We start from the raw sequence: 21,110 nt of genomic DNA, 5'->3' as shown, positions 1-21,110 counted from the left end.
AGGAGGTCCAGTGGCGGTCCAGAAGTCCAGAGGAGGTCCAGAGGAGGTCCAGAAGTTCAGAGGAGGTCCAGAAGTCCAGAGGAGGTCCAGAGGAGGTTCAGAAGTTCAGAGGAGGTCCAGAAGCGGTTTAGAGGAGGTTCAGAAGAGGTCCGGAAGTTCAAAGGTCCAGAGGAGGTCCAGAGGAGGTTCAGAGGAGGTCCAGAAGAGGTTCAGAGGAGCTCCAGAGGAGGTTCAGAGGAAGTTCCAGTGGGGATCCAGAAGAGGTCCAGAAGTTCAGTGTCCAGAAATTCAGAGGAGCTCCAGAAGAGGTTCAGTGGCGATCCAGAGGAGATCCAGAAGTTCACTGTCCAGTTCAGAGGAGGTCCAGGGAGGTCCTGAGATTCAGAGGAGGTTTAGAAGTTTAGAGGAGGTCCAGAGGTTCAGAGGAGGTCCAGAGGAGGTTCGTTGAAGGTCCAGAGCAGGTTTAGTGGAGGTCTGGAAGTTCAGAGGAGGTCCAGAAGTTTAGAGGAGGTCCAAAAGAGGTTCAGAGGAGGTTCAGTGAAGGTCCAGAGCAGGTTTAGTGGAGGTCCGGAAGTTCAGAGGAGGTCCAGAAGAGGTTCAGAGGAGCTCCAGAGCAGGTTCAGTGGAGATCCAGAGGAGGTCGTCCAGAAGCTCAGAGGAGGTCCAGAGGGGGCCCAGAAGTCTAGAGGAGGTCCAGAAGAGGTTCAGTGAAGGTCCAGAGGAGGTTCAGTGGAGATCCAGAAGAGGTCGTCCAGAAGCTCAGTGGAGGTCCAGAGGGACCCAGAAGTTTAGAGGAGGGCTAGAAGAGGTCCAGAGGAGCTTCAGAGGAAGTTTAAGGATTCAGAGACAGTTCAGATGAGGTCCATAAGAATTTCAGAGGAGGTTTAGAAGTCCAGAGGAGGGTCAGAGGAGGTTCAGAGGATCCTGAACCTGAACCTGTCTTCAGGTGTGTTCGCACCCTGATGATTCGACCACAGTGGCCTCAAACAGTGACAAACCACTTTGCTGTCTTCTCGGACATGTGAGGAGGAAGCTGAACTCTCAAACTGAACTCAGGATGTCTGAAGATCCACAAGTTTGAGAACACAATGATATATTTCGATCCTCCTGAGGCTCCGTAGAGGATTAGATTTCATTCCATGATGATCAGATCAACATTTAACCGTCCACAGGTTCGTCTTCCACACTGTGATGTAACGTTAGCATAGACATGAACTCACCTGGATCAGGTACTTTTCATGTTAAATGTCGTGTTCAGCTTCAGTCGGTCATCCATACGTTTCATAACTCTGACCATGACGTTCACAATCATCAATAGATAATAAAATATTAAAAACATGAAACAACAACACCTCATTAATATTCATGAACCTCATTAATATTAATTTTAATAAACAAACAATGTTTTTCTTTGTATTATTGAGAGCAGACTTTTACATTAATGACTGAAGCAGATCCATACAGTCAAACACACATTATATATGTATACAGACACAGACTATGTTTATTTAAATCAGACTAAATCACATTATGATGCTTCATCATCAGATTAATGTACAAACTAACAAAATTATACAAAATATGTAAATCGTTTAAATTTTTTAACTAAATCTTTAATTTATGTCTAAAGTTTTTTTACTTAAACGGACTGTAAATTTTTTAATTAACATATTAAGATATTTAACAGAAAAACAATCTGATTTTAATCTAATTTAATCTTTAAAGGTTCAAAATGTCTCCTCATCATCGTTGTCATCGTTAGCAGACTATCATTATCATTAATCACAGCCGACGTTGTCACAGGGTGACCCGACCAATCAGGAAGCAACGGCCATCTTTGTAATTTATGCCTCTGTGGGAGACTCATCATCGTCCCCGTAAACCACGCCCTTCAGGTAGGCTCGTTTAAACTCCTCAAAGACCATGTCATCTGAATCGCTGCCAACAGACAGACAGGAAGGAAGGTTAGTGACCCTGCCCACACCTGATCCTCGCTGACATCATCAGATGTGTGATAAACAATATGCTGAGGTGAACTTACCTGGGTTTGGCTGAAATGAGACAAAAGCAAAGAGAAAACGCATCGTTAATGTTCAGCTCGGGTTTAAAGGAGGAGGAAGAGGAGGAGGACAAGGTGTAGGAAGTGTGGTCTGTACCTGGTTCAGGTTTTGGATGCATCAGTTTGAAAGGAAGCTCCAGAGACAGCTCGCTGTGAAAAAAAATATTCAGATTTTTATTGACCTTCATCGATAAGTTGTTCTACTTATTGATCTTTGATCGTTTTTTGTTTTTTTTGTCCTCTCCTTCAGGAGGGTCAGTCCCCCTTCACAGGTAATTTGGGTATGTCGATGTCTTTAAGACTCAAAACATTTCTTCACCCCGGGTGTTGATGGTTCTCACGGTGAGGACAGCCCGGTGTTGTACTTCTCGAGGCGTCGGTCTTTACGACTGAGAGCACTGACGAAGAGTTCTGATGAATATTATTTATGTAATTAGGATGTATTCTGTGGACTAACATACGAAGCTTTCTGACTCACAGGATCGACCAGTAAATACACATTTACATCATCATTCCATGCAGGGCATGTCTTAAAGACGTCTACCTACCCAAACATGAAGGTGGGTCATTGAACATACAGAGTATGTGATGGGGTGGAGAGAGAACCGAGGTTACAACATGACTGTAAGAGTCAAAGAATATCTGAAAATACTAAAATATTAAAACGTTTAAATGTTAAAATGTATTACCTGGATCCAATCGTCCTGACAGCACAGACCACAGAGACACACAATGAGTTCAAACATAAAACTCATTTTGACTACAAACATGGCCAACGCCTGTGACCTCAGTATATTTTAAAGTTATGTACGTTTTAGAAACATTGGTCATCTGTCACTAATATTGTGAACTTATGCTGAGCAGTTCACACTCACCCAGAAGCGATCATCTTCAGCACGACCCTGTAGGAGACGAGCATCCCCTGGACCTCCCTCAGCACCTCCTGCTTCACTCTGAGACAAAGACACAAAGAGACATTTGTCTTTATTAGACTTGTAAAATCATCACATGACTCTCTGTGTCTGAAAAAATCTGCTGAAATTAGAGCACTACACCATAAGGTACACAAAGTACACAGAGTACTACAGAAATATCTGAACTAAGACACAGTAATGTCTCCGTGTGTCTCAGTGTCTTACATGCTTGATGAAGCCAGGTTTGTGTCCTCGTGTTTGATTCGTCCATCCAGTGCAAGTCCTCGTCTGTCCTTGTTGTGAGCCAGAAGAGGATACAAGGTGTAGTTGGTCTTTAGACTGGTACCAGAGGGAACTGAGTCACTGCAAACAAACATGCACAGATAAACATAAGAACCTATATGTGTCTTTGGACCTCTGGTTCCAAAGATAATTCTGAGGATCTATGGGCATCTGCAGCAAGGACTGAGCCTTCACACATGGGGCATCTGCAGCAAGGACTGAGCTAAACAGCTAAACACCTGGGTTCGTGCTTCAGTGACTGTCTGCTGCCTCTGTATAGCAGAGGCCAGTTTGACAGGCTCCTTCACTGCTGGCGTCCACCAGCAGGTTCTTCTAAACTTCTGACCACTCCTACCTCATAAAGAGGCTTTAAACACAGCCCACTCCCCACCCTCCCCTGGATAAAACAATACAGAGAGCTTAAGAAGTATATAGAGTTATATAAAGGTGGACTCACCACGTCTCTTCTTTAGCCACTGATTTGACATACTTGTCGTTGGCATACAGAATAATGTTGGTCACCTGTTCGACTGAACACACACAAACATTTAATTATATCATATATGTACCTGACACACTTTTATGTTACAAAGAATGTGTATTAGAAAGAACACGATGATTGAAGTCACCTGAGATGCTGATGTCTTTGATGTTCCTGTTGGAGGAGTTTGTGATCTCTATGGTCACTGGGACGGGTTCCCCATGGTAGAAGGTCTGCAGACAGACAGGAAGAGAGAGACAGAGAGACAGGTCAGAGACAGACAAACAGTCTGTGAACACGTCAAACCTTTAATGAACATTGTATGTGGTGGCTGAGACCTGTCTGTCTGTCTGTCTGTCTGTCTGTCTGTCTGTCTCTCTGCCTCACTTTGTCTCACCTCTTTGGGCAGACTCAGTTTTACGTTCAGAGGTTTCTCAGACATTAGGAACTCGAAGGTGGTTTCTGCTAAAGGAGTCACTTTAGTGTCTTCTGGACTGAACTGAATCTTACGGATGGTGAGATGGACCGAACTCCTGCACAGACAGAACAAACATTTACCAAACATTAAAAAAACATCTAACAAACATTTAAGGATGAGTTCAAACAATATATTAGACTCACTGTTTGTTGATGTCGTCATGACTGTCACCACAGAAAGCCTTGACCTCAAACTCCACCGCACATTTCTGTCAGAGACACACAGAGACACATGACCTGATCCACATCCACACGGTCATGTTTGAACAGACAGACCTGATCTAGGACTGTAATTCTTCTACCCACCATGTGGTCTCTGTAAACCAGGACCTGACCATCTCTGTATACTAAAGCTGCTGATGTTGACGTCATGATGGTCTTACCTTTCCCTCGTCAGAGGGTCCAGGCTGCAGAGCCACCGAACACGGCAAGTTGTCTGGAAACTGAAACACAAACTTCTTTAATCCAAACCTGAAACCAGTATGTCATCGATAGCTCATCAGTTTTATTCAGGACCTGTTCAGGAGTCTATTCATTTTTAGCATACATCAGCAAACCAAGAACCTACAGGAAGGATACATCTGATCAGTCCTGGGAACACCTCTGGATCCTGCAGAAGGTGCTGAAGGTGGACGTGGCTCTGGAGATGCATGCTGGGCCATTTGACCTACTGAGATCTGGACCTGCCAATAGATGCATGATGACTTCATTTCTGTCTCCTAGTCTCACCTCGAAGAAGAAGGGGTAGGCGTTGTTTCCCAGCTTTCGGAGCAGTTTCTGCTGGATCTTGGTGTGAGTCAGCTTCTCTTTGTCTTGCAGCTCAGGGTAAACCTGCCGGATGACCAGGAACAGGTCTCTCCTGAAGGCCACGCCCATCACATCCATGTCTTGACGGCCGTACCGAAAGGTACAGGACAGCATCACATACACTGAGGACACATAAAGACGTCATGGTAACAGTGATGTCAAGTTTAAATAGTCAATAATGTTTACAGGAGTTCATATGGAAGGTCAACAGTCACTAAACCGACCTTTCTTTCCTTTGACCTGCACTGGATCAATCAAAACGATTCCATCTGAAAGAGACAAACAGTCCACAACTTGTCTGTTCAGGTGAAACACATGACAAGAAGAGCATCAGTCATTCATCATAATTAACCTTCTACTGACAGACGAGTGCCAGTCATTCATTATGGTTCAAGAAGGACTAAATGGAACCTGTTTAGCCTAGCTTAGCACTGACTGAGACTGGCACCAGGTGTATTCTGTACTCTGTATACTTTGTGGTGTACTGTCAGCAGAGTCGTGTTGTCTTGGCCATGGTGAATCCATGAATGTGACGATTGTTCACATAAACTTCTGTTCTCTGTTTCAACTCACCAACTGGATCCACAAAGTCACAGTGATCCACAAAGTCTCTCTTGGCCATGTAGACCGTCACCTGGAACACAGAGGTTCAGTGGTTCAGAGGAGGTTCAGTGGTCCAGAGGAGGTTCAGACCCTTGCTTAAAGGTACTTTGGTGGTCCTCCAACATGGACAACAAACAGGACTTACCGACTTGTCGCGGGAGACTTTCTTAAAGACGACATGTTTTGGACTCATGGTGACTACCTGTAACATGACGACAGATCTTTAATTAAATAATGGAATCAGCAGTGTGTTCAAAGTCCATCAGTTCAGTTTAAAATATATTACCTGGATTACCTGTCGTTACATCATGTGACTAACTAACCTTTAATAATTAAAACAGACTGACCTGAGAGCAGCACTGACAGGTGTTGAGAGGACGGCAGGTTTCAAACAGCTGATCACCGTCACGGACTGACTGATTTATATTGACACACACACACACACACACACACACACACACACACACACAGCCTGGTCAGCATGCTGATCATTATACACATAGATAATCCTGAACAAACAAACAGGAAGATCTGCAGCTCAACTGACTGTTGTTTATGTAACATGCTTATCATCAGCATCGTTACTGTGAGGCGTTTATCATCATTGGTTCATTATCATCGTTAACATAAGATGTTTATTAATGATAAACTGAAACAATAACTCACAGATGGTGGCTTCAGACGGCTCTGAACCATAAAGAGTCATTTTCTCAAATGTAACGTATGTTTGGTGTCCACAGTCTGAACTAAAGATCCTCTTACTGTCTTTTCTCAGACTGAACTTTTGAGCCGATCGGACAAATTCTCTTCAACGTCTCCAGTTCAATGATTGGGTCATATACTGATGAAGACCATGTGATACTGTTGAAAGTTCAGTTTAGATAGTTTTGGCATCTTCAAAACTTTGTAGAGGAGCCACACATTGTTCCTGATCTGGGCAGAACCAGGATCCACAAGAACCTAACCTAACTAAATGAGAGAGAAGAGCACAGTGCATCATGGGAAGTCACCCACAGTCTAGTCCTGTTACAGCATAACTAAGAGATTTTAAATTCGATTAGATTCAACTTTATCGTCATTACACATGTATAAATACAAGGCATGAAATGCAGTTTAGCATCTAATCAGAAGTGCAAATAGCAAAGTGCAATAGATACAGATAAATGCAGTATTTACAGGTTAATTGTAGTTTTTATATACAGATACAGTAGTGCAAGTAAGGTGTGAATAACTATGTGCAGAGTATGTACAGATGATTATGTGCAGAGTATGTTCAGATAAGCAATGTGGGCAGTAGTTATGGGCAGATTATATACAAATAAGTTATGGGAGCATAATGTACAGGTAGTGCAATTAATAAATTAACAGAGTGCAAGATAGAGATGTGACTAAACTAATATTCAGATGTACAGTGGTCCCTTGTTTATCATGGGGGATACGTTCTAAAAATAACCCGCAATAGATGAAATCCACAAAGTAATCAGATTTATTTTTTACAATTATTATACATGTTATAAGGCCGTAAAACCCCTAACCACACGCTTTTATACACTTTTCTCAGACAGGCATTAACATTTTCTCACATTTCTCTCTTATTTAAACACTTCTCCCTTAGCCAATCAGGACGCTGAACACAATGTGCGTTCATACTGTACAGTACGCTGTAAAAAAAGTATGCAAAATTATACTAAAAAATCCATGAAACAGCGAAGCCACTAAAGGTGAACCGTGTTATAGCGAGGGACAACTGTATTACAATACTGTACAAGAGGGCTAACTATACAGTACAGATGTATTACAATACTATAGAGCATGGCCAGCTAAACAGATGTTAAGTTAACAAAGGGACAAGTGTTTTTTTTTTTGTTTTTTTTTGTTTTAACAGAGTATGAACAGCTGTGCTAGTCCAGGGGTGATCATCTTTGGGCATAGCTCAATAGGGTGATAGCTGCGCAGACACCTCCTCTTGTGGACCTCCTCAATGGCTGGCAGGGGAGTTCCTATGATGCGTTGGGCAGTTTTCACCACCCGCTGCAGTGCCTTGCAACAGAATAGCTCTCATACCAGACTGTTACACAGTTGGGCAGGAGGCTCTCTATTGCGCATCGGTAGAAGTTGCCCAGGATGTCAGCAGACAGGTGGTTCTTTTTCAGAGTCCTCAGGAAGAGATGGTTTAGGACTCACCTGAGCCAGCACCAACTACAGTATAAGCTCCATCAAACAGGAATGATGACTCTTTTAAGATGACTCTTCTCCATCTAGTTGCTGAGTAGTCCTTGATACTTGGATCTTGCTTGGTGGACACCAATACAATACTTGGTCACAGGGTGGTGGTTACAAAATGGTTGTGGAACTTTAGCTGGCATTTACGGTCCATCAACAGTTCCTCGCAACAAAGGTGATGGCTTGCTTGGAGAGTTCCTGCATTAATGAGGTCAGATCTCACCTGATGACACAAGCAATGGTGTTCAGGACCAGATCATGCCTCCATCAGTACCATCCCTCTGGATGGATGGAGGATGTTCTACAATGAAAAATCAAATGATGGTCCCACTGAGTCAAACCAGATTCACAGCATGTCTCTGCAGGATGATGGGGTAGCCATGTTGGTTCAGTGTGTCACCAGCAAAGAACCTCCACACCATCACACCTCCTCCATGCTTCACAGTGGGAACCACACATGTAGATACCATCCATTCACAAAGACACGGCAGTCTGAACCAGAACTCTCAGATTTGGAGTAATCAGACAAAAGTCCAGATTTTCTGGTCTAATGTCCATGCTTGTTGGTCTCCCTCAGTCGTGGTTTGTTTGCAGTCATTCAGACTATGAAGGTGTGATTCATAATCTAGAACACTTGATGTTGACGTGTCTGCTACTTGGAACTCTGTGAAGCATTTCTGTAAACTCTAATCTGAGCTGCTGCTGATTTGTGCAGCAGAGCTAACTCTGGGTCTTCTTCATGAGATACTTTCATCAGAGTGTTTGATGGTTTTTGTAGAGAATGTACATAATATACTTTAAGTATATATAATAAGTGATTGATTTATATATACATATACGTGTATATATATACATACGTATATATATACACATATATATATATACATATATATATACATATATCTATTACATATATATATATCATATATCTATATACATATAATAATACATATATATATATATATATATACATATATATATATACATATATATATCTATATATATATATCACATATATACACATATACAATATATACATGTGTCTTGACTCGTTTACATACCACTCATAGTTAATTACATCATCCTGACATCATGTGACCTGCTGAGCTGATAAGTAGCTCAGTCAGACTCAGCAGTCTGTCTGCTGACATCAGCAGCTGCTGCACAGAGAGAAACAAGCCATGTCTGAGCACACGTGTATTATGTTATGTTATATGTATATATTGTAATGTATCTGTATGTATGTATATATATAAAAATAAAACAGTGTGCCTGATCACATGTAACAGTTGTCTGAGCACACGTATGTAACAGTAAATGAGTCGTGTTGGATGTTGGCGGATTGTTCATCGTGCAGTTCATCAACAGCTGCAGGAGAAACACGTCTGTTTATTTAAGCTGGAAGAACGAGATGCTCCTGGACTGTAAACCGTCAGAACAGTCCACACCTGACCTGACATCTACTGACCTCACCTGACCCCTGTTGACCTCTGACCCATGCTAACAATCTACACAGAAACACAGACTGCTGGACAGGAGGTGGACTCGTCGTGTGGATGAAGTCAAACAGTTTGTTGGATATTGTGATTTTAATTCTGGTTGCGTGCACACACACAGACACACACAGACACACGCGCACACACAGACACGCACACACACATTAGTGAGGACAGTGGAGTTGTGTGAAGTGTTCTCATGGATGTGTTCATTGTTCAGCTGTTAATAAAGATTATATGCTCAATCTTTGACTTCCAGCTGGTTGAACTTTGCTTTCTGAACATTAAAAGCTTCGAAGATAAAACGTAAACATGAAGTGAAGCTGGTCTGATTCAGTCCAGCTGACCACTCCTCCAAAAGAGTCCTCAGGCTCTGTGGCCCCGCCGCCTGCAGTCCACATCAGGCTTCAGCCAATCACATGTCAGACCACAGGATGGCCTTGCTGCCTTTCTCCACGCTGGCGACGTATGCTCCCGACGGAGACCAGGACACAGAGTTGATGGCAGAGCTGCAGATCAAACATGGACAGCAGCACACGTATGACCGTTTGTTACATGTTTAACTGTCACACTGACGTCAGTCTTTATTATCGAACACTGATCTGGGATCAGTCCAGTACTTACTTGTGGTTTCGGTCCAGAGTCCGGTCAACCTTCCCTGTCAGGACGTTCCAGACGTACAGAGCGCCATCAGCTGATCCTCCGGCCACATAGCTGCCATCAGGACTGAACACAAACAAATATGTCACTTCCCGTCTTAAAAGTTAAACACTTCCTGCATCATCGTGGTCTGTCAGGTGTTCTGGACTCACCTGAAGGTGACTCTGGTCCAGTCCGCTCCACACTTGAAGCCCTGAGCACTGAACAGACAGAAACAAGATCAGTCATGACTGCAGCTCGCTTGAACTTCTCTTCAAGTGTACTGATGTGGTCCTGATCCACAACTGGACTTTGAACCGGGTCTGAGGACCAGGCCTGATGAACTCACCTGAAAGTCTGTTTGACAGTGTTGGTGCGCAGGTCGATGATCTTCACCAGGTCGTCTCTGGAGCAGGTGAGCAGCTCGGTCCGGTCGTGATTCAGGTCCAGAGATGTGACTCGGCCCAGCAGCTCCAGCTCCTGAACTATACTCTCAGCTCTGACACAAACAGAACAACAGAACCCAGTCGGGTCAGAACCACCTCTGGACCAAGTCCAACATGAAGAGGTCTGACTTCAGACTGACCTGATGTCCCAGAACCGAACCTTCTTATCAAAGTGTCCGCTCATGACGCACTGCTCCGTGCACACAATGTCATTACAGCTGGAGCCAGCAAACACTGTCTTCATACCTGCACAGGTGAGAGCAAGAGAGACAGATGAAAAAGGTGAGACGACAGGTGTCCCTGGTTGCCATGGTAAACATGTCCAAAGTGTCCAGTCCACGTACAGACTTTGCTGCGGAGGTCCCACAGTTTGAGTGTTCGGTCGTAGCTCCCAGAGACGATTCGAGCGTTGTCCAATAGGAAGCGAGCTGACAGCACCTTCCCACTATGACCTGTTAAGGTGTGCTGGAGAGATACACACACACTTATACACCTGGTAACCAGGTAAACAGGAAGGACCATAAATAGACGTGGCCTGTAACTAGCTGCCGATGCTGCAGTCAGTTGATTTGATCAAACAGTGTCACATGATTGTGGTCTCAGTACAAGAGTGAGATCAGCACTCAGGCCCCGCCCCCTCAGCCTGACGCTCCATGCTGATTGGTTCTGTTGGATGACATCACACAGAACCTGTAGGATCTCTGTACAGATTCCCTGTGATGTCACATCCTGTCTGTCAGCAGCTCCTGGGACCACCACTGCACCACTAGAGCATGATGGGATACAGAGCCGGGGCTGCTGGGAGCCAAGATGGCCAACGGGGGGAATCTGAGGTTCAGACCTTTTACATGACATCACAGACCAGAAGGAAACGGGCATTAACGAGCTCGTTAAAGCCCAGTGCTCTGACATCCCAGACAAGATGATAGTTAATGATCAATCAATAAGTCTGCTCATTGATCTCAGTCACTTAAGTCTCCTTTATCAGATAATTCATTCAAACTAAAGATTTTCTGTCTTGACTTTCAGAACACGATCCAGGTGAGACTCACCCTCAGTCTGTAGTCGTCCACAGTCCAGATCCGACTGGCAAAGTCATTCGAGGCCGCCAACAGGTAGGATCCCTGAAAACAGGACAAAGTCTGAAACCAGCAGGTAGGATCCCTGAAAACAAGACAAAGTCTGAAACCAGCAGGTAGGATCCCTGAAAACAAGACAAAGTCTGAAACCAGCAGGTACGATCAAAGTTTATCAGTGTGTCTCTATTGAATATCAAAACAGTCTTCAGACTTACGGCGCTGTCGAATTCGATGCTGGTGATTCCAGCATTGCTGCCGGTCAGAGCTCCTTTCGGTTCACAGCGACCTGAACAAACAGACAAACATCCTGAGACCAGCTGACTAATTTACATGCAGAGCTTTACTTCCTGTTTCTATCCTGAACTCACCAGCGACGACCTCCCACAGCTTCACCCGGCGGTCCATCCCTCCTGTTGCTAGGAGACGAGAGCCAGGGCTGAACCTCACGGCGTTCACCTCGCCATCGTGAGCTTCCTGAACACAAACAGTTTAAAGAGGCGCCGGTACAGATGATGACTACAAACATTTTAAAACTCCAGAGGACGTGGTGTCACTCACGGCGTTGGCGTTCTGAGTGACGCCGTGAGTGTCGCTGTGCTTTGAACCAATCAAATCTGTGCTTTTTGGTCTCAGGTTGAAAACTTGAGATCAGCTCCCTCCTCCTCCTCCTCAGCCTGACGCTCCATGCTTATTGGTTCTGTTGGATGACATCACACAGAGCCTGTAGGATCTCTGTACAGACTCACTGTGATGTCACATCCTGTCTGTCAGCAGCTCCTGGGACCACCACTGCACCACTAGAGCATGATGGGATACAGAGCAGGGGCTGCTGGGAGCCAGAGGGCAGCAGGAGGGGATTGTGGGTAATCAGACCTTTTACTGTTCATCATTGACCAATGAGGTTTCATTAAACTGTGTAGAAAACCAGGAATTATGGGAAAATCTATGATGTCGATCAAAAGGTGATGCCATGTGACACAGAACGGCTAAATAAGGTCAACGTCTACGACTTCCTGCTGCTTTGACCTCCGTTAACGAGCTCTTCATGATCAATTAATTTTCGTTAACTGAAGTCCAACATCTGTGACCCAAACAGGAAGTCTGTCAGAGGTTGAGTCATGTAGCGTTTGCCAGCTGATCATGAAGAGTTGGAGATACTTACAAAGACATGCAGCGCTGTTGACGGGACTCGAACCTCAGCACAGACTCCTGAAGGTGCTTCAGTGTTTTCAGGTGAAGTGCTGAAAGAGTTGGCAGTTCGACGCCTGCTGAGGAAGAGAAGCATCGTCAAACAGTCTGACGACATCCTAACACGCTGAGGACGCCACGGCCCCAAGAGGACGCCCCAACATAAGTTCTCCAGTTAATTTGAGCGGGGTTGGTCGGTTTAAATGGGGCAGTGGAGGAAAAATAAACCAAACACACGCCTGAAATATCACAGAGACAGATACAGATACCGGACGCTGCCCAGAGTTCATGGACTGGTTTATCTGATACGGTACGGAGAGTCAGTCAGGTGTGTTGAGAGATGTGAGAAATAATTAATCAGAGAAATAACAAGTTTTTTGTAATTGCGTTTATAAACACAGCGCTGCAACACCTGATTTGGTCTGAATATGTAATGTCGACCACAGTGGTCTCAGAGACCGTGCGGGGGAATAGTTTTGGACTACCTGATCTGGAGGAAACATGACCCGGCTGCAGGTTAATGACAAAGTTAAAGTTCATGTTAGTGTGTGAGGTTAACAGGATTATCACATGCCTCATAAACAGTACAAGAGCCCTGAAGGGACAAACAGGAGTGAACAGTTATATGAAAGAAGACCTGGACTGTGATGAGTTCATGCCCGCCAATATTAAATCATTCAGAGTCTCTTTAACGTCTGAAGATCAAACTACAAACTGAAACTCATGTGGATCGTCACAGCAGTGTGAACCGAACAGCTCGCTGTACAGCAGTGATGTACAGGTGTACTCCAGGACAACGTGACATCAATGCAGCCTGTGATTGGCTCCGATTGGTTCCTCCTGCAGGTGATCAGATCACCTGGGGCCTCATGTACAAAGGTGGCATATGCACAAAAGTGGCGTACGTCCTTTTCCACGTTCAGATGTATCAAACGTGAAACAATCGTAGAAATGTGCGTGCCCCACGCCAATTTCATAGCTGTCGTACGCACGTTTCTACAGCTGTTGTTCCTTTGGTACACCTAGAGGTGACGCTGAGAAACTGTTAATAATGTGGAAACAAGTAGTCATCAGAGTGATGTGCACATCAGAGACACTTATGAACAATTAACACACCCACGTGTTTGCAGTTATATGGGTGGATATAAAAGCATGCGCAATGTAATGAAGAAAATGATATTAACAAAGGCAGCGTTAGCGTTGTTAGAGGACCTTGCAAATGGTGCAATCCGCCGTGAGCGATTTAAGCAACGCACAGATTTACTTGCAAACAATGATAATTGGCTCATAAGACGATTTCGGTTACCGAGGCCAGTGTTACTGGAGCTGTGCGCAGAGCTGCGGCCGGCCCGAGAGCGCAACGGGGGCCGGCTGTCTGACTACACTGGGGTTCCTGGCAACAGGGGCATTCCAGTGGGAGCTGGCCGATCGGTCAGGAGTGTGCCAGTCAACCCTGAGCCGAGCCATGCCAGCTGTGTGGGACAGAATCATCTGAATGTCTTCCTGGTACATCAGATTCCCATACAGTGCTGTTGAACAGGCCGACGTTAAAGCGCAGTTTGCAGCGAGAGCCGGTTTCCCTGATGTAATCGGAGCTATTGACTGCACACACATTGCTATAAAATCACAGGACGAATTTGTTTATGTTAGTACGAAACATTTTCATTCCATCAATGTTCAAATCATATGTGATGCGTGAATGCAGCTCACTAACATCGTGGCAAGGTAGCCTGGTTCAACGCACGACTCATTCATTATGACTAACAGCATGGCTGGGAACAGGCTGGAGGCTGCACGGTGCGCGATGGGTGGCTTCTATTCTCTTTAAATAAACTCTTTACTTATCCAGAAGCCACCCATCGCGCACCGTGCCAATGCACATTTGGGCATGTGCGCATTCAAATATCATGTTTTCTTTGTTTTCTGCTGGTGAAATTAGCGCTGCAGAGCTTTCTAACAAGCCCCTGATCGTCTCCCTGTGTTCAGTATTCTTGTCAGTAAAAGCGGGCGTAAAGTTTCAGCCGCAGCGCCACACCTGTCCACACCTGTGTGTGCGCTGCTCGGATCCCACGGCATTTCCAGCCTCAAACACACGCTCCTACTCACGTCTTTTTTTTGGTCATTTATCCCTGTTGACAGGAACCAAACAGAATCTCCACTTCATTCACTAGAATCTTTAGCTCAGATTCTGTGAAATTTATTTTCTTTCCTTTGTTCATCGCGTTATCTGATCGGACAAAGAGGTGAATCTCAGGTCCAGGGCCTATTTAAATAGATTTGCATATGTAAATGGGGGCGTGGACAGGGGGGGAGTTGCATGTGCGCTCAATTCCACGTTGATTGGGATGTACAAAAGAAACGTGCTTGGATCTATGCGTACGCACACTTTGATATATCTGAATTTATTTGTCCGTACGCCAGTTTCTGGGTTTTGGCGTACACCAAGTTTCACGTGGAAATCCACGCAAGTATGCGTACATGAGGCCCCAGGTGACTCAAACAGCCTGATTATTGATTTAGTGTTCATTCGGTCAATAATCAATTCACTACAAACAAACTGTGTTCACACCGCCAGCAGGAAGCTCAACACCTCAACCAACAAGGACGACCGCAACCTGAACAGACTGCGACCCGAACAAGTTGAGGATGAGTGAATCAGCGAGCAGCTGACGGTGTGAACAGGTGAACACACACAGTCCTTCACCTGGAGAGTGGTGGGACGAGTCCAGGCTGAACACACTCAGACACGCTGCAGACAGACAGGTAGACAGGTAGATGGACAGGTGGTCAATCACAACATGGACAGTCCAGACCCCCAGAGACCAACACAGGTGATCTGACAGCTACATACCCAAAAATGTTGGAGATGGAGTCCAGCAGACCACCAGGGGGAGGCTGAGAGATCTTCTTACTGTAGAACAGAGACAGATGAAAGACGAAGGATGAGATTATAGACTGACTGACTGCAATCTTTACCCCCCAAAAATTCCACTGGACAAGGATGCGCAGCATTGCCTGTGCGCCACAGCGATATACGGCCATTCTAGTCAATGTTTCAAACACCACCGACTCCGCCACGGTCCGCTTCAGAAGGACGGAACAAAACAGCATTGCATCCACAAAGACGTGTCCGGTGGATTTTCAGGGTTAGTCTGCTTAAGTCGTCCAGTTTTTTAGAGTCTGGTCTCACCTTGGAGTCCTGCTGAGCGGTCTGTTGGGGGATGTCTCTCCACCTCCCTTCCCTCCATCCTCAGCCAGGACCTCGATATCGTCGTCCCTGAAGACACAAAGAAAGAAGTCAGACTGAGGTTTGTCCTCAGTCACATCAACAAATCTGATTCAAACAATACAAAGTACTGACGGGTCAACGGGGAGAGGCTCTTTGGCAGCATCGGCTAGTTCCTTCTGTAGTTTGGCTTGTCGGCGTCTGAAACACACCAGAGACCATGTCAGACTACGTCAGTCAGAGGACCAAACGTCAGTCAGAGGACCAAACGTCAGTCCACGTCAGTCAGAGGACCAAACGTCAGTCAGAGGACCAAATGTCAGTCTACGTCAGTCAGTGGACCAAACGTCTCGTCTCACCGGCTGTCCTTCTCATTCTCTGCATTCAGCTTGTTGGCCTCCTGAGCCTTCTCGGCCATCCACCTGGACACCAGCTCCTGGTTGTCCTCTGTGGTTTTCCTCAATTTCTCCTCCAGAGCAGAGAAGGTGATCTGCAGGGCGTCATACTCGTCCTTCAGGGTCTGGTTTGCCCTCTCCAGGTCCTGCAGGGACACAGGGAGTCATCATCACATAGTGACATCACAGAGGCCACTGTACAGAGTGAAATCACATTACAGGACTTCCTGTCTGAAGGTCTCAGGTTGAAAACTTGAGATCAGCTCCCTCCTCCTCCTTCTCAGCCTGACGCTCCATGCTGATTGGTTCTGTTGGATGACATCACACAGAGCCTGTAGGATCTCTGTACAGACTCACTGTGATGTCACATCCTGTCTGTCAGCAGCTCCTGGGACCACCACTGCACCACTAGAGCATGATGGGATACAGAGCAGGGGCTGCTGGGAGCCAGAGGGCAGCAGGAGGGGATTGTGGGTAATCAGACCTTTTACTGATCATCACTGACCTTCATGATGTCACTTCCTGTTTATTCACATTTGGCTTCATGTGACACAAACGGGTCACTTGACCTGCTCAGGTCCAGGTGGTCTCCTACCTGCAGGTAGCTCCTCAAGTCCCGACAGTCTCCCTCCAGGTTAGCGATCTGCTGCTGATACTCGAGCATCCTGAAAGTAGTCGGGCAGTCGGAGTTGTCATGATACCAAAATGAGTAACCACGATACTATACCAGACAAAGTATCACGATACTATACCAGACAAAGTATCACGTAGGGCTGCACGATATGGCCTATAACCAATATAGCGATATTTTTAAGCTATATCGCGATACACAATATATAAAATAATATATATTTTATTTCTCCTGTAAATCACTATGAATGTTAAATTCAACCCTTTGATACAAAACATAACATCAGTCATGATTCAAGTAGACCCCTCTATTAGATTAGTAACGGCTGCGCTGCGTTTTAGCTGCGTCCTCCGCCCTGCGTCAACTCACACCGGGCGCGTCTTGGCAGCGTAGTGAGCCGGCCGTATTCACGCGAGAATCCTGGATGTACACGAGACCCTGCAATAAACTGTGTATAAAGAAAACAACAAACAGCTGACTTCTTCTCCGACGTGGAAGAGACTATAAAAAAAAAACATCTGTTGTGTCAAATGATTGTGTGTTGTTCCACTTCAACAATTAAGTCTCTCATCGTCCATGTTGAGACCCTTTGATCGATCTTTGATCACCTGGTGCCACCGGTCATGATGTAATGTTGATGTGAAGTTGTGAAAAGCTACATGAACTGCGTATTGTGTTTTATTTTGAAAGGGGGCGGAAGTTTATTATGTTGATTCTGTGTCGGATTTCCTGTCTGGTGCGATCTGCTCTGTTGAAATTTACGAAGTTTAGCAGCGGCTCGCGTCAAAAATAGAAATGCTATGGAACGCTCGCGCCGTGGTGCGGAGAGACGCTTTTGAGACGCTCCGCGACACGCCCTGTGTGAGTGCTCTCATTGACTAGACTGGCAGCTATCTGCTCCGGTGACCGCGGCACAGCCGTTCGGCGCGTACGCCTCCGGAGTGGGCCAGTGGGCCTTGTCTCTCCTCACAGTGGGCCAGTGGGCCTTGTCTCTCCTCACTTGATACAAAAAGTATGCTGCGCGCAGGGGATGTTTCTGAGTGGGCGGGGCAGTGGGCGGGGCAGTGTGCTGCGTGCTGTGAGCAGCACCAGGAGTGACACAGGCAAAACTCCAGAGAATTAAATGCAGACAGCTTAAAACATTTACGTGACAAGTACTCGATGGTCGCGATATAGTCATTTCATACATCTCACGTAGAACAAGCCGCGATATATCGAGTATATTCGATATATTGCCCACCCCTAGTACCACGATACCAAAATGTGTAACCACGATACTATACCAGACAAAGTATCACGGTTCTGGGTATTATCGCGATACTGCAGCCTTTTTATTATTATGAACTGAAATGTATTTGTCAAGTTATAAATACTTGTTAATTACTTACAATACAAAAAAATACAAATTAGTGTTGCCACTGACGATGCCGCGGCAGACTCAGCGCTCGGGCCTGGTGCTTCTGCCATGGCGAGTGTGTTGTCTCGTGTTTGTGACTGTAAGACTCTAAGACAGTCAGTCAGTCAGGCAGACAGAGGAGATCACCTGGACAGGTAACAGGCTCACACGTGCTAGTCCTCACCTGGCCTCGTTGTTCTGGATCTCTTTGTCCTTCTGCTGGATCTGGTTGTTGAGTTCGATCACGCTCTGAGCCAGCTGCAGACACAGACACTTCAGGGTCATGAATCAGCACATGTCAGGTGGGTCAAACAAAACTAAGGATGCACCAATCTGATATTGGCATCGGTCCCGATATTGAAGAATTTCTAGATTAGGGATCGGTGACAATGAGCCGATCCATGTCGGCCGATCTATTCAGTCCAATTCTATGCTGTGCACTGTGAGTGACGTCACACGCGAGCAACACGCCGTGCAGAAGGCCACATTGTTTTCAGAACGGAGCGAGCGAAAGGATCGGCGGTCTGGAACTTTTTTACACAAACTCAGCCGACAAACTCCACGGCTACCTGCAACACCTGCGCAGTAAATGTTCCAGGGTCGGTCGTAAAACTTCAAGTTACAAACACAATCAACTTAATCAAGCACTCGCAGAAATGTCACGCCAGAGAGCACGCAGAGTTCACTGAACTGAGAGAACAAAGTGGAGACGGCATGAAGCAGCTAACTTTGAAGGAGGTGAAGGAAAGAGGTGGAACATTTCAAAATCATTGTTGCACTAAACTAAACCATTATGAAGAACTGACTTGTTTATTCTGAATTGTTTGTCAATGTCTGTGAAGCTGTTGGTTTTTAAGATTGTTGTACTGGTGCAGAGTTATTAAATAAAGAAGTCATTCAGTACATTTATCTGTTTGTTTTTAAAAAATAGGAAAAATGTTTAAGTCGAGTCTGATGTTGCACAAAAGAACGATCCCGATCTCTTCCACACAATAAGACAAACCGTTTGTTACTGTTTTTCTGTATCGGCTGACACTAAACCTCAGATATCGGTATCAGAGGTGAAAATACTTAAAACTGGACGATCTGCTACGAACCTGCTTCAAATGTTTGTCCACACACCAAGGTACAACAAAACATTTAACTAACCCTAACAACCTGAACTGTGTGGATGGTACTGATCATGGTGTGAGTGTGTGTGTGTGTGTGTGTGTGTGTGAGAGTGAGTGAGTGAGAGATATGTGTGTGTGTGTGTGTGTGAGTGAGTGAGTGAGTGAGTGAGTGAGTGAGTGAGTGAGTGTGTGAGTGTGTGTGTGTGTGTGTCCCATGACTGCTGGAACCAAAGAGAGCGAGCCTCTAAGATGGCCGCCCTACTTATATCCTGTGAAGCTGCAGCCGACAGCCTGAAGACAGAGAGACATGCAAACATATGACATCCTCCTCAGCACCAGAGCCAACAGTCCGGTCCCTGCTGGTCCCGGTCCAGCAGAGACCGGACTGTGGGTCCGGGTTCAGAACACGTGACCTTACGAACAGACTGACCTCTCCTCGTTTTTTGTGCAGCTCCGTCAGCTCCTCCTGGTGTTTGATTCTCATCTGAGCCATCTCCTGCTGCAGGGCATCACTGCGACCCGGGTCAGAACCAGAACTGAAACAAGACCAGGGACACGTCAGGGGGGACGCGGCACACGTCAGGGGGGACATAGCGTGCCCGGCGGCCGTGGCGTGACTCACCTGGTCTCGTGTCCTCTCTGGACGTCATACTTGTCCGTCTGGTACCGCTCTGACAGAACGGTCTGAAGGTCCGACTTCTCCAGCAGGCGGTTATCTGAAACACACACAGGTCGTCATGACAACCAGTAACCAGCGCATCAGCGATGGCAGCGAGCGGTCGGCCATGTTGGACTCACACTGGTGGACGATCTCCTCGAAGGCGTGTCGCTGCACTCGGTCTCTGAGCTTCAGCTGCTCCGACACATGACGCTTCCACGAACACTGCACCCGCCGCTCCGCCATGACCACCTGAGACACACACACAGAGAGAGACACACAGAGAGAGAGAGAGAGAGAGAGAGAGAGAGAGAGAGAGAGAGAGAGAGAGAGAGAGAGAGAGAGAGAGAGAGAGACACAGAGAGAGAGACACACACAGAGAGAGAGACACCACGAGAGAGAGACAACACACAGAGAGAGAGAGACACACACACACAGAGAGAGAGAGACACACACACACAGAGAGAGAGACACCACACACAGAGAGAGAGACACACAAACAGAGAGAGAGACACACACAGAAGAGAGAGACACACACACAGAGAGAGAGACACAAAACGAGAGAGAGACACACACAGAGAGAGGACAACACACACAGAGAGAGAGACACCACACACAGAGAGAAGACAACACAGAGAGAGATACACACCACAGAGAGAGAGACACAAACACACAGAAAGAGAGACACACACGATAGAGAGAAACACACAGAGAGAAGAAAAAAACACACACACAGAGAGAAGACCACAACACACAAGAAAGAGCACACACACACAAGAGAGAACACCCACACGATGAGAAAGAACCAAGAGACAGAACACACAGAAAAGACACACACACAGAGAGAGAGAAACACACAAGAAGAACACACACCAAAGAGAGAGACACACACAGAGAGAGAGACACAACAAAGAGAAGACACACAGCAGAAGAGAGACACACACAGAGAAGACACACACACAGAGAGAGACACACACACACACAACAGAGAGAGACAC

General features: G+C 45.9%; 2 protein-coding genes and 3 non-coding genes across 9 annotated transcripts in view; all 5 read right to left on the bottom strand.

Moving 5' to 3' along the window:
- Positions 1-145: 145 nt before the first annotated feature.
- Positions 146-6,061, bottom strand: LOC104934184 (S-arrestin). 2 transcript variants are annotated; one of them, XM_010749786.3, is made up of 16 exons: positions 5,971-6,061; positions 5,769-5,825; positions 5,594-5,654; positions 5,245-5,289; positions 4,943-5,142; positions 4,597-4,656; positions 4,358-4,422; positions 4,134-4,269; positions 3,885-3,969; positions 3,713-3,785; positions 3,199-3,336; positions 2,935-3,012; positions 2,749-2,763; positions 2,157-2,209; positions 2,042-2,051; positions 146-1,938 (listed from the first exon to the last, which is right to left on the bottom strand). In XM_010749786.3, the coding sequence occupies exons 2-16, from the start codon at positions 5,814-5,816 to the stop codon at positions 1,845-1,847; spliced, it is 1,161 nt and encodes a 386-aa protein (XP_010748088.1). In that variant the 5' UTR covers positions 5,817-5,825; positions 5,971-6,061; the 3' UTR covers positions 146-1,844. The 2 variants fall into 2 exon arrangements, with proteins under 2 accessions (XP_010748088.1, XP_010748089.1); XM_010749787.3 differs by lacking the exon at positions 2,749-2,763.
- Positions 6,062-9,178: 3,117 nt separating this feature from the next.
- The window catches only part of atg16l1 (ATG16 autophagy related 16-like 1 (S. cerevisiae)), a 14,218-nt gene continuing 2,286 nt past the window's right edge, over positions 9,179-21,110 (bottom strand). For 2 of the 4 annotated variants that reach the window (XM_027280610.1, XM_010747997.3), the window contains exons 2-21: positions 20,253-20,364; positions 20,077-20,170; positions 19,885-19,990; positions 18,527-18,600; positions 16,911-16,980; positions 16,280-16,461; positions 16,056-16,121; positions 15,885-15,971; positions 15,546-15,605; positions 15,399-15,443; positions 12,669-12,771; positions 11,875-11,980; positions 11,722-11,792; positions 11,480-11,551; positions 10,772-10,892; positions 10,568-10,673; positions 10,331-10,480; positions 10,155-10,202; positions 9,967-10,068; positions 9,179-9,851 (exon numbers count right to left, since the gene is read on the bottom strand). In XM_027280610.1, coding sequence (XP_027136411.1) covers positions 9,758-9,851; positions 9,967-10,068; positions 10,155-10,202; positions 10,331-10,480; positions 10,568-10,673; positions 10,772-10,892; positions 11,480-11,551; positions 11,722-11,792; positions 11,875-11,980; positions 12,669-12,771; positions 15,399-15,443; positions 15,546-15,605; positions 15,885-15,971; positions 16,056-16,121; positions 16,280-16,461; positions 16,911-16,980; positions 18,527-18,600; positions 19,885-19,990; positions 20,077-20,170; positions 20,253-20,358 — 1,863 coding nt within the window. In that variant the 5' untranslated portion in view covers positions 20,359-20,364 and the 3' untranslated portion in view covers positions 9,179-9,757. Of the gene's footprint in view, positions 9,852-9,966; positions 10,069-10,154; positions 10,203-10,330; positions 10,481-10,567; positions 10,674-10,771; positions 10,893-11,479; positions 11,552-11,721; positions 11,793-11,874; positions 11,981-12,668; positions 12,775-15,398; positions 15,444-15,545; positions 15,606-15,884; positions 15,972-16,055; positions 16,122-16,279; positions 16,462-16,910; positions 16,981-18,526; positions 18,601-19,884; positions 19,991-20,076; positions 20,171-20,252; positions 20,365-21,110 lie in introns of all 4 variants that reach the window. The other 2 variants (XM_010747998.3, XM_010747999.3) reach the window with 2 other exon arrangements.
- Positions 11,023-11,290, bottom strand: LOC113746205 (small Cajal body-specific RNA 6). The gene has a single exon (XR_003462677.1).
- Positions 12,132-12,401, bottom strand: LOC113746203 (small Cajal body-specific RNA 6). The gene has a single exon (XR_003462675.1).
- Positions 16,552-16,821, bottom strand: LOC113746204 (small Cajal body-specific RNA 6). The gene has a single exon (XR_003462676.1).

This window comes from Larimichthys crocea, chromosome VII (genome assembly GCF_000972845.2).
Source record: "Larimichthys crocea isolate SSNF chromosome VII, L_crocea_2.0, whole genome shotgun sequence".
In the NCBI taxonomy this organism is placed as follows: domain Eukaryota; kingdom Metazoa; phylum Chordata; class Actinopteri; family Sciaenidae; genus Larimichthys; species Larimichthys crocea.
Note: the sequence above shows the minus strand (reverse complement) of the source record. Positions and strands in the feature narration are given on the sequence as shown.

Bases quoted from the DNA above. Each gene is read 5' to 3' on its own strand.
- LOC104934184 (XM_010749786.3), bottom strand. From the start codon at position 5,816: ATGAGTCCAAAACATGTCGTCTTTAAGAAAGTCTCCCGCGACAAGTCG. The intron at 4,657-4,942 runs GTGAGACTAGGA...TTTGTGTTTCAG, and splicing joins CCTACCCCTTCTTCTTCGAG to TTTCCAGACAACTTGCCGTG. The intron at 3,786-3,884 runs GTGACTTCAATC...GTGTGTGTTCAG, and splicing joins CAAAGACATCAGCATCTCAG to TCGAACAGGTGACCAACATT.